Here is a 13,119-nt window from a genome sequence, read left to right on the forward strand (position 1 = left end):
CTCTCAGAGTCAATCACCTCCGAGACTACCAAATCGGTTTGGCAAAATAGTGAAGAGGCTCCTGGGACACTTACTGGTGCGGACCACACATTGCATCCGGTACAGCTGGAGCTGTCGAGGGGCCGGACAGTCGGAGGGCAGGCAGGCCCCGGGAACCAGCTGCCCACCCGACAGGTCCCGGATTCTTGGAACATCCAATCCCATCCATAGTGCAGGTGCAGTCAGAGACCCAGGGACTAGAGGGGGAGAAGACGACTGGCTACCAGCACAAGCAGAGGCAGGTGGAGGAGTCCATCCGCGTGCAGGAGCAGGGGTTGGTGCCAGTCATGCGTGACACCCAGGCCAAAAACGCACAGGTGGCATCCGCGGTGGAGACAATGGGGCTATGGTGTCGGACATGGAAAAGAAAATGAAAATTGCTTATTGTCACAAGTAGGCTTCAAATGAAGTTACTGTGAAAAGCCCCTAGTCGCCACATTCCGGCGCCTGTTCGGGGAGGCTGGTACGGGAATTGAACCCGCGCTGCTGGCCTGCCTTGGTCTGCTTTAAAAGCCAGCTATTTAGTCCTGTGCTAAACCAGCCCCATGGGTCAATGGTTGTAAGGCCTGGGGAATTCTGTGCAGAGGGGGGCCAAGACGCATGACAGGGCTGCCCTCTCACAGGCAACCATGTTCCAGAGCCACCTGGAGATTGCAGTGGCGCTCCTCAGTGTGGCCGAGTCATAGCAGGCCATTGCTGAGAGCATCGGCGGCATAGCCCAGGTGCAGGCCCAGTTACAGCTGGCCATTGCTGAGAGCGTCGGGGGCATTGTCCAGGTGCTGGCCGGCGTCGCACAAAGAGGGACGTGATCCAGTCCCAGAGGGAGGTGGCCCACTCACTGTGCTCCATGGCCGTGAACGTTCAGACCCTTGTCGGTACCAGAGCGGACCTCGAGGACTCGCGAGGGGCCTCAGAGGATGGCTCTGCTCGCAACCCCATCCCAAGGAGAAGCCCGGGGCCATCGGGCACCCTGAGGGAGGAAGAGGTGCTGAGGCCCGTGCCAGTGACTCCTGCAGGGTAGGAACACCCCCGACTCCCCCCACCCCCCTCCCCCCTCCTGTCCCTGGTGCATCTGGTGATGTTGCGGGCAGAACAGGGCGGCACCATGCCACACAGGACATCCGAGGAGCAGCTGGGCCCATCCAGGCCGGGCCGCCCCAGGAGACTTGCGGCAACGGGGACCCTCGTTGCAGGATAGGAGTGACAGTAGGCTGCTTCCATTCCTACTGTACCATCTGGGCAACCAGAAAGGTGTAGTGGCAGGACCGTATGGCCAGAAAGTTGGACACCGGTTAGGTTGGCACAGGTGCAGTGCATTGCTTAGATATATTGGCTAGGGAACAGACAGCATATAATTGTTCAGAATAAACACATGTTCACACCATTAAAACCAACCTTGGTGCTCCGTCTGATGTGGGGGTGGGGCGATCAGTGATGGCCACTGGGAGTGAGGGGTGTTGGACGAATGAGGCCCAGTGGGTGGACCGTGTTGCCTCCCCCCCCCCCCCCCCCCCCGCCTACCCAGACCGTCCCCATCACCCAGCTTTTTGACAGGACCGTGTGATGGACTGGCCAGATCGCATGCAGGATCACCCAGGTGGAAGATGTTACTGTGGGCAGGAGTCAGACATTGTCTAATGATATTGAGCATGGAGCTCATCGCGGAGCGGGCTGTCATCATCCTCCATCCCATGGACCAGACCCACTGTCACAGTCAACCCAGTGCCCCCGACTCTTAGTGCTGCAGGTATATATAACTCAGGGGTGTGTGCATGCGGGTGGTTTGGTGGTGTGGGAGGTGAGGGTGATCGGTAGTGTGGGAGGTGAGGGTGTTCGGTGATGAAGGAGTGTGGTATTGTGTGTGGTAGTATGCATTAGGGGTCATGTGGGACTGTGAAGCCATGATGTCATTGGCTGACAGATCCCGGGTCCTGGTTGGACGTTGACCTCTAGCTCCGCCCTGAAGGCGGAGTATAAGTACCTGGAGTCCTCCCCCGCAGGCAGTCTACTACTGAACTGCGGGGGAACAGTCACGCTTAATAAAGCCTCATCGACTTCACTCTATTCGTCTCTCGGAGTCTTTGTGCACTACAATTTATTAAGCGTGACTAAAGGACTATGGAGCTCAGGATCATCCCGGAATGCCTGAGGATCAGCCCCCACGCAGTGAACGCGGCAGCAGCTTTCAAGCACTGGTAGACTTGTTTCGAGGCCTACCTCAGAACGGCCACCGGCCGGGTCACAGAAGACCAAAAACTACAGATCCTGCACTCGAGGTTAAGCACAGAGATTTTCTCTCTCATCGAAGACGCAGAGGATTTCCAGACGGCGTTCGCAGCACTAAAAAGTCTCTCTGTCCGCCCATAAACCAGATCTACGCTCGCTATCAACTCGCAACGAGACGGCAAAGTCCCGGAGAATCGATAGATGAATTCTACGCCGCGCTACTAATTTTGGGACGAGCCTGCAGCTGCCCGTCGGTGAACGCAAATGAACACACGGACATGTTAATGCGCGATGCTTTTGTGGCAGGTATGAACTCCTCCCAAATCCGCCAAAGACTTCTAGAAAAAGAGTCGCTAGGACTCTCAGAGGCACGGGCCCTAGCAGCCTCCCTAGACGTGGCCACGCAAAATACCCGCGCCTACGGCCCCGACCGCGCAGCAGCCCATTGGGCTCCGTACTTACCCGTCGCGACAAACCCACCTCCCCCCCCCCCCGGACACCCCACAGGCTTGCGCGGTCCAAACGCCAAGTCGCACCGGGGGCGCCCGCTGCTATTTCTGCGGCCAGGCGAAACACCCCCGGCAGCGCTGCCCAGCCCGCGCAGCGATCTGTAAGAGCTGCGGGAAAAAGGGCCATTTGGCGGCTGTGTGCCGGTCCCGCGAGGTCGCCGCTGTCCCGGGAGAACAGGGAGCCCTGCACGCCGTTTATGCTCCCCCAGCGCCCCATGTACGACCCGCAGGCGCAGCCACTCTGGGTCCCAACCACCGCTGTCCCGGGAGAACAGGGAGCCCTGCACGCCGTTTACGCTCCCCAACCCCCCCCCCCTCGCGCCCCACGTATGACCCGCCGGCGCTACCAATTTGGGTCCCGACCACCGCTGTCCCCGGAGAAGAGGGAGCCCCGCGCGTTCCTAATGCTCCCCAACCCCCCCAGCGCCCCATGTGCGACCCGCAGACGCCGCCATTTTAGGTCCCGGCCACCACGAGGGGAGGAAGGGCGCCACCATCTTGGACCACCCCAGACCTGTACGACGCATGGGGGCAGCCATTTTGTCCACCCCCGCCGCCATCTTGTGACCCCCCAGCCATGTGCGATGCATGGGGGCAGCCATCTTGTTCACCCCCGACGCCATCTTGGACGGCAACAACGGACCCCAGTGTCGACGGCTCCACGGGGTTCGAAGAAGACGCTCAACCACTACAACCACGTCTCGCTTCAATGACGCTGGACCAAGCTCGGCCCCGGACACTCCAGACGACGACGACAACGGTGCTGATAAACGGGCACGAGACACCATGCCTAGTCGACTCCGGGAGCACGGAGAGCTTTTCCACCCCGACATGGTAAGACGCTGTTCTTTGACCATCCATCCCAGCGCACAAAAGATTTCCCTAGCTGCAGGATCCCACTCCGTACAGATCAAAGGCTTCTGCATAGTTACCCTAACGGTGCAAGGGAGGGAGTTCAAAAACTACAGGCTCTACGTCCTTCCCCAACTCTGCGCCCCCACATTACTGGGATTAGACTTCCAGTGCAATCTACAGAGCCTAACCTTCAAATTCGGCGGCCCAATACCCCCACTCACTATCTGCGGCCTCGCAACCCTCAAGGTGCAACCCCCGTCCTTGTTTGCAAACCTCACCCCGGATTGCAAACCCGTCGCCACTAGGAGCAGACGGTACAGCGCCCAGGACCGGACCTTTATTCGGTCCGAAGTCCAGCGGCTACTAAAGGAAGGCATAATCCAGGCCAGCAATAGTCCCTGGAGAGCACAGGTGGTAGTAGTAAAGACAGGGGAGAAGCAAAGGATGGTCATAGACTATAGCCAGACCATCAACAGGTACACACAACTAGACGCGTACCCTCGCCCCCGCATATCCGACATGGTCAATCGGATTGCCCAATATAAGGTCTTCTCCACCGTGGACCTCAAGTCCGCCTACCATCAGCTCCCCATCCGCCCAAGTGACCGCAAGTACACAGCCTTCGAGGCAGACGGGCGATTATACCATTTCCTAAGGGTCCCATTTGGCGTCACAAACGGGGTCTCGGTCTTCCAACGAGAGATGGACCGAATGGTTGATCAACACGGGTTGCGGGCCACGTTCCCGTATCTCGACAATGTAACCATCTGCGGCCACGATCAGCAGGACCACGACGCCAACCTCCAAAAATTCCTCCAGACCGCTAAAGCCTTGAACCTCACGTACAACGAGGACAAGTGCGTTTTTAGCACCAACCGGCTAGCCATCCTGGGCTACATAGTGCGCAATGGGATAATAGGCCCCGACCCCAAACGTATGCACGCCCTCATGGAATTTCCCCTCCCGCACTGCTCAAAAGCCCTAAAACGCTGCCTGGGGTTCTTTTCACACTACGCCCAGTGGGTCCCCCAGTACGCAGACAAGGCCCGCCCCCTAATACAGACCACGACCTTCCCTCTGTCGACAGAGGCTTGCCAGGCCTTCAGCCGCATCAAAGCGGATATCGCAAAGGCCACGATGCGCGCCATCGACGAGTCCCTCCCCTTCCAGGTCGAGAGCGACGCCTCCGACGTAGCTCTAGCGGCCACCCTTAACCAAGCGGGCAGACCCGTGGCCTTTTTCTCCCGAACCCTCCACGCTTCAGAAATTCGCCACTCCTCAGTGGGAAAGGAAGCCCAAGCCATAGTGGAAGCTGTGCGACATTGGAGGCATTACCTGGCCGGCAGGAGATTCACTCTCCTCACGGACCAACGGTCGGTAGCCTTCATGTTCGACAATGCACAGCGGGGCAAAATCAAAAACGACAAGATCTTAAGGTGGAGGATCGAGCTCTCCACCTTCAACTACGAGATCTTGTATCGTCCCGGAAAGCTGAACGAGCCGTCCGATGCCCTATCCCGCGGCACATGTGCCAACGCACAAATTAACCGCCTCCAAACCCTCCACGAGGACCTCTGCCACCCGGGGGTCACTCGTTTTTACCACTTTATCAAGTCCCGCAACCTCCCATACTCTTTAGAGGAGGTCCGTACAGTCACAAGGAACTGCCACATTTGCGCAGAGTGCAAATCGCATTTTTTCAGGCCGGATGGTGCGCACCTGATTAAGGCTTCCCGCCCCTTTGAACGCCTTAGTCTGGATTTCAAAGGACCCCTCCCCTCCACCGACCGCAACATATACTTCCTTAATGTGGTGGACGAGTACTCCCGCTTCCCATTCGCCATCCCCTGTTCTGACATGACCGCGGCCACAGTCATTAAAGCCCTGAACACCATATTCACACTGTTCGGTTGCCCCGCATACGTCCACAGCGACAGGGGGTCCTCCTTCATGAGTGACGAGCTGCGCCAGTTCCTGCTCAGCAACGGTATAGCCTCAAGCAGGACGACCAGCTACAACCCCCGGGGGAACGGGCCAGTAGAGAGGGAGAACGGCACGGTCTGGAAGACCGTCCTACTGGCCCTACGGTCCAGGGACCTCCCAGTTTCATGGTGGCAGGAGGTCCTCCCGGACGCCCTCCACTCCATCCGGTCACTACTCTGTACTAGCACTAACCAAACGCCTCATGAGCGCCTCCTTGTCTTCCCCAGGAAGTCCTCCTCTGGAACGTCGCTGCCGACCTGGCTGGCGGCCCCAGGACCCAACTTGCTCCGAAAGCATGTGCGGGCGCACAAGTCGGACCCGTTGGTCGAAAGGGTTCACCTCCTTCTCGCGAACCCGCAGTACGCTTACGTGGAGTACCCCGACGGCCGACAGGACACAGTCTCCCTGCGAGATCTGGCGCCCGCCGGCAACACACACACACCCCCGACACCAATCACCCATCCCCCCCCCTTCCTGCCACCACCGCACCCCGCGACCGACCCCTTCCCAGGAGGATCAGTCCTCCACCCAGGCCCGACCAGGAATGAAGCCCAAGCTGAAACCGTAAGGCTCCCGGAAACGACAACACCGGAACAAACACCACCACCATCACCGGGGCCGAGGCGATCGACACGGACGACCAGACCGCCCGACCGACTCGTGGCGTCGATCTAACAGTACAATATGTGGACTTTAACGAGAACATTTTGTCTTTTCCTGACGATTACTGTAAATAGTTTGAAACAAAAAAAACCTTGTACATACTGTAATAACATGCGAACGTTTTTCCTCCCAGGACCAGCCTTGTAAACCCTTACCACCATGCGAAGCATCACCCCGCCGGGTTCATTTTTAACAAGGGGTGAATGTGGTAGTATACATTAGGGGTCATGTGGGACTGTGAAGCCATGATGTCATTGGCTGACAGATCCCGGGTCCTGGTTGGACGTTGACCTCTAGCTCCGCCCTGAAGGCGGAGTATAAGTACCTGGAGTCCTCCCCCGCAGGCAGTCTACTACTGAACTGCGGGGGAACAGTCACGCTTAATAAAGCCTCATGGACTTCACTCTATTCGTCTCTCGGAGTCTTTGTGCGCTACATTGTGTCCGTGCCCCTGCCCAGCAACCACCCTAGTTGGTGAAACGTGTCTCGATTAATGTGTCCCATGCGTGCTGGCCCTGGCGGTACCGTTGTGCGGCCTCCCGTGTTTGGCCAGCCCCCATGTCCCGCTCATTGTCCCCCTCCTCCTCATCCTCCTCGTCTGACGAGGCCTGCCCTTGCTCCTCATTCTCCTCCAGCACATCGCCCCTCTGCTGGGCTATATTGTGGAGGAAGCAGCAGACCATCATGATGCAGGCGGCCTTCCTGGCCTATTACTGGAGTGCCACTCCAGAGCGGTCCAGGCACCTGAAGCGCATTTTCAGGACCCCGAAGCACCTCTCGACAACACCCCTGGTCGCACAATGGGCATCACTGTAGCGATGCTCCGCGTCGACCTGTGGCCTCTGTATAGGCGTCATCAGCCAGGACCGCAACAGGCAACCCCTGTCGCCCAGTAACCAGTCCCGTAGCTGGGGAAGTTGTTCCTCGAACATGTCGGGGATCAGAGATTGTGCCAATATGAACGAGTCATGTATACTGCCCGGGTACCGGGCGCAGACGTGCAGGATCCGCATCTGATGGTCACAGACCACCTGAACGTTTATGGAGTGGTACACCTTCCTGATCGTGAACAGCGGCCTGTTATCCACCGGTGGCCGCAGATCGACATGCACCCCATCGATTAGCCCCTGGACCCGGGGCATCCCGGCGACGGCAGCGAACCCCGCTGCCTGGGCATCGTGGTAGGCGTAGTCCACTGGGTACTGGATGTACCGGTCTGCAAGGGCATACAGCGCGTCCTTGATGGCACGGATGCACCTGTGCGCCGATGTCTGGGAGATGCCGGACAGGTCCCTGTCGCGTAGAGGTTCAACGCTACCGTCACCTTGACGGCCAGTGGGAGCGGGTGTCCTTCCCCATTCCCTTGCGGTGCCAGGTGTGCCAACATGTGGCTGATATGTCTGACAGTCTCCCTGCTCATCCGCAGTCTCCTCCTACGTGCCCGGTCCAGGAGGTGCTCAAAGGATATGCAGTCGCGGTAGATGTGTGGCCTCATCTGGCGCCTCCTTGGCACCACCTCCTCCTCATACTGTCGGGCAGCTGGCCCTCCAGCCTGAGCGGCTGCCCCCAGTCCCCCCACGCCACCTCCTACCTCCTCTCGCAGCCACCTCAGCCAGCACGCCGGCTTCACAATTTTTTATAGGTCCACTGTTCTTGTCTCTTGGCAGCAAATGCTTCTGTAAAAATTCTTTTCAATTCTGGCCAGTCAGACTGACTCATCTGAGAGGGGAGTTTGGTGGAATCCAAGCCGAAACACGCCGTCGGGAAATGGGCCCGAGGCGCAGAATCGCTGAGGCTGCGGAGAATCGGTCGTCGGGACAGATAATGAGATGCATACTGTACTTCCGGGCCTGCGGCGTGCACCACGATTTTATCGATTTCGGGGGGTCCAGAGAATGCATATTCAGCACGAAACCGGCGTCAGGCCCGATCTCGGCGTTGATTCTCCGGCCAATCGCGTTTCGCGATTTCGCTGTTATCTCACGGGGAATCCAGCCACTGTGTGGTGCACTGTGTGGTGAATAATGTTGATGAGCTACAAGCACAAAGAGCCATGTGGAAATATGGTTCGTGACAATAACAGAAGTATGGCTTGAAAATGCTGAGGACTGGGTGCTTAATATTCAAGTATACAAAGTGTTCAGAAAAGATAGTGAAGGAAAATGGAGTAGTAGTACTGATTAGTCAAGACATTGTAGTTTTGGATAGAAGGATGTCTTTGAAGGGGCAAAAAAACAAATCCATTTGGTTAGAGTTAAAAAGAAAAAATAATATGATCATGTGAGTGTGAGAGAGAGGAAAAATCTGCAGGGAAATCACAGATGTGCAAGAACTCGAGTGGTGATATTGCGGTCTTAGGGGGTGATATATGCTGATAGACAAAGGGCAAAATGAGGTAGGATGTTAGTGCTTACTGAGGATATAAGATTGGCTAATGTACAGGAAGCAAACTGTAGGCAAAATTGGGGCATTTTCAAGTTGGCATGCTGTGGCTAATGGAATGCTGCAAGGATCGGTGCTAGGCCTCCGCTTTTTACAATCCATATGAATGACTTTGAAGAGACGGACTAATGTATTGAAGTTTCTGAATGATACAAAGACAGGTGGAAAGTTAAGCTGTGAGGAGGACATAGAGAGGCTACAGAGTTACAGGCCGGTTAAGTGAGTTGGGAACAAGATGGCAGATGGAGTATAGTGTGGGGAAATGTGAAGTTATTCACTTTGGTTGTAGGAATAGAAAAGCAGAATATATTTTAAAAGGCCTGAAATTTAAATGTGTATGTTCAGAGACTGGAGTATGCTCATACAAGAAACACATTTCATAGAAGTGCTCTAATTATGAGGGGTTTAGATAGAGAGAAACCATTCCCAATGGCTGAAGGATCAAAAACCAGAGGTTCCAGATTAAATTGAAAGAACCAAAGGCTCATGAGGAAACGGTGTTTGTACCGTGAATGATTCGGATCTGGAATACACTGCCCAAGAATGTGATGGAGAGATTTAATGGCCTTCAAAAGGGAATTAAACAAGCACCTTGAGAAAATAAATCACACAGTTCCAGTGAAAGGGTGTGTAATTTGAGGGAATGGGACTTGCGAAATTGTTCTTGCAGAGAACCGACATGGGCTCAATGAGCTGAATGGCCTTCTTTGCATAGCCTTTCTATGATTTCTGCATCTGCGGGTAACTCCCTTGATGTAATTTTCCTTGTATAGAGCAGGTGGAGATTCTCTCCCTGGTTTGACAGAATATCCTGAAAATATCCATGTTTCTATAATTTCTGAGATTCCATATGACCAATCTTAGTTACAGATGGGTAATAACCAAGGCTTAGCAACAACTTAAAAAGCACTGGGTTCCCAGCCAGGATCGCCATTCTCATCTTGGCTTCTTCGCATCTGTCAGAATGTTGTGGATTTCAAAGCTGAAAGAAAGGTCCCTAAATGTCTACTTAGAGCAGGGAGTTATCCTGGTATTAATCATCTATTCTTTTAAAGAAAAAAACATTCAAAATAGAATTAAAGATCAGGGTTATTTTTATTTTCTGATCTAGATTTGATGTGTTCTCCTCGTGCAGTTGATCCTGTGATTAACTGCTGCTTTCTGTGTGTCTTTGTAGGTCTCGGCTTGGATTCCACCAAACTCCCCTCTCAGATGAGTCAGTCTGACTGGCCAGAATTGAAAAGAATTTTTACAGAAGCATTTGCTGCCAAGAGGCAAGAACAGTGGACTAAGATCTTTGATAAAACTGATGCTTGTGTCACTCCTGTTTTGTCTTTCCAGGAAGCTTTCAATCACCCGCATAATCAGAAAAGAGGATCTTTTATTACTGATGTGGAAGGACAAATCAGTCCTAGGCCAGCTCCTGTTCTATCCCGGACCCCTGCCATTATCAGCCTAGAAAGAGATCCAGCAGTAGGGGAACACACACAACTTGTGTTGACTGAATATGATTTCACTAAAGAGCAGATAAATAAGCTGCAGTCTGCTGGGATTATTGAATGTAATGGACCAAAATCTCACTTGTAACAGAAATGTACACGTATTACTTTATGGCAATAAGATTTTTGTCTTGCTTTCAATGAAATTATTTGCCATTATATTTTAATTTTTCCCATTACCAAATAACAAAATTAAATCAAATGTTATCTAACATAATCGTTCACACAAAACCAATAAACATTATCCATGTGTATTTTTTAAATTGCTGGATTGGGAAAGATGAAATTAAAAGAACAGCTACTAATTTCTGCACACTGGCCTAGAATTTTGTCCATTTAGCCAGATTTGCAGGTGCCAACCAGCCTCACGCCAGCGCATGATAATTACCAGTAGTGGTGTGCCATTTGCTATTCTTGCAAGTAAGGGACGTGTGAACAATTTGAAGACCCCACTGCTAGTACAGTTGCACTCAGGAAAACGAGGTTTACATGCTATCTGAGACTGCCTATTAAGCTGCAAGTAACATGGTATGATAAAAAATACCAACCTAAATGTCGAGCCAGGAGATGCAGTACCTCACTTACCCCATGATAATTGCCTCCACGATCATTGCCTCTCCTTCCCAACTGACATTTAAGGGGCATCTTGACAAATACATGAATAGGATGGGAATATCATAGAATTTACAGTGCAGAAGGAGGCCATTCGGCCCATCGAGTCTGCACCGGCTCTTGGAAAGAGCACGTAACCCAAGGTCCACACCTCCACCCTATCCCCATAACCCAGTAACCCCACCCAACACTAAGGGCAATTTTGGACACTAAGAGCAATTTAGCATGGCCAATCCACCTAACCTGCACATCTTTGAACTGTGGGAGGAAACCGGAGCACCCGGAGCAAACCCGCGCACACACGGGGAGAATGTGCAGACTCCGCACAGTGACCCAAGCCGGGAATCGAACCTGGGACCCTGGAACTGTGAAGCAATTGTGCTATCCACAATGCTACCGTGCTGAGGGATACGGATCCCGGAAGTGCAGAAGATTTTAGTTTAGATGGGCAGCATGGTCGGCACAGGCTTGGAGGGCCAAAGGGCCTGTTCCTGTGCTGTACTTTTCTTTGTTCTTTGTTCTTAGATTTCAGATTCCCACTTCCCAACCTGACAGAAATAGGATCCAAGGCCCAATACTGGGTGTAGATCAAGCATTGTCATTCAGCTTATAATAGGTAATATTTGCCACAATAACCTACTGCAAGCAAGACTTCAAATTCTCCAATATATTTCCCACATTTAGCTGCAAAATAACACTTCAAAGCAATCTAAGACTTATGCAATAACCAGCTTCTAAAATTGTATTTTGCTCAACATTACTGTCAAATCTGCGAACAAGATTAGCCAATAAAGATGCATGTGTTTGCAGTTAATAGATATTTATGAAAACACACCACATTGAACTGGCTTCTAAGATAACTCTTACCACTAATTTCATACTTCATCAGAAGCTTGCAGCACAAAGGACGCCAAACATGCCATTGTGTATGTGCTTCCTCTTGTAAGAATAATCCAAAATCCATCTTGCTGCCCTATCCTCTCTCTCTATATATTATATATATGTATGGAATATATATTTTTACATAAGTTTTAGATGTCTTTTTAAAATTCATTCTGAGGATATGGGGTGCTAACAAAGCCTGAACTTGGTGCCTAAGCTTAGTTTTCCTGATAAGCTGGTGATGGGCCTTCTTGAACCATTGCAGCCTAGTTTAGATGCAGCCACAATATCAAGTAGGGAATTCCAGAATCTTTAGCTCCGTAGCAACGGGATTTGTATTCAGACGTATCTCCTGCCACTGGAGAGTTTCTCCCATAATCCTTATTGTCTTCAGTTGACTCCTTGGTGCTACATTTGATTAAATGCGATCTTGGCATTGAGAGCAGTCACTCAGCTCGTCTCTGGAATTTAACCTTTGGAACAAGAACTGTAATAAGTTGTGAAACCAGGTGGCCCTGGAAACTGAGCATCGCTGAGAAAGTTATTGGGGAGTACCACTTGATAACATTATCAGTGTCCCATACTCTGTCAATGAATGGGAATAGGCTGATAGGGCATTTAGCTACCCAACAAATGTATGTGAACACAGTATTCCAAATCTCTGTTCTTGCTCGTTATGATCATGTTGAACTGTTCCTTGTCATGTACATCTGTGAACTTTGATTTTGAGTCATGGGAAAATTGGAACTGCAGATACCAATGGTACATGGACATGGGCCTGGTTTAGCTCAGTTGGCTAAACAGCTGGTTTGGATGCAGAACAAGGCCAGCAGCATGGGTTCACTTCCTGTACAGACAGGCTATTCATGAAGGCCTGCCTTTTCGATCTTGCCCCTCACCTGAGGTGTGGTGATCCTCACGTTAACCACCACCAGTCAATTCTCCACCTCAAAGGGGAAAGCAGCCTATGGTCACCTGGGACTTTTGTAACTTTATTGGTACCTGTGTGCTCAGAGGAAATGGGTTTGGCCTAAAGAGATTGACTGACAAACTTCTCTCTGTTAGAATAAGTTCCATGTACATGGCCAATGTGTGTAAGGAATTGAATCTCTATCTGTTGGGCATCCAGCAGCTGTTGCGGGGCTTTACCTGGACATTAAAGAGAAGACATTTCTTGGCTGCTGTTTAAAGCTGGGAAACCCTCTTGAATTCAACTCCGTTGTGTTGAGGTGCGGATGATGGGAAAGAACATTCCTCCACAGTGAGACACTCAATCTTTATGGTAAAAGGTCAGACAGGAAGTAACAGGTTTTATGGCATCACATTCACCAAAGTAACAGTATTCATTTCAGAAGGTGGTGAGCATCTGGAACGAGCTGTCTGAGGCAGAGGTAGAGGCAGGTACAAAT

At 52.2% G+C, this 13,119-nt stretch overlaps 1 protein-coding gene across 6 annotated transcripts in view; it reads left to right on the plus strand.

The window, feature by feature from the left end:
• amacr (alpha-methylacyl-CoA racemase) overlaps positions 1-11,637 on the plus strand; it is a 172,993-nt gene extending 161,356 nt beyond the window's left edge. For 5 of the 6 annotated variants that reach the window (XM_072497318.1, XM_072497317.1, XM_072497316.1 and 2 more), the window contains one exon: positions 9,895-11,637. In XM_072497318.1, the coding sequence (XP_072353419.1) occupies positions 9,895-10,304 (410 nt within the window). In that variant the 3' untranslated portion in view covers positions 10,305-11,637. The remainder of the gene's footprint in view (positions 1-9,894) is intronic. The other variant, XM_072497320.1, reaches the window with a different exon arrangement.
• The last annotated feature ends 1,482 nt before the right edge of the window (positions 11,638-13,119 follow it).

The sequence above is a fragment of the Scyliorhinus torazame genome, chromosome 3 (assembly GCF_047496885.1).
Source record: "Scyliorhinus torazame isolate Kashiwa2021f chromosome 3, sScyTor2.1, whole genome shotgun sequence".
NCBI lineage: Eukaryota > Metazoa > Chordata > Chondrichthyes > Carcharhiniformes > Scyliorhinidae > Scyliorhinus > Scyliorhinus torazame.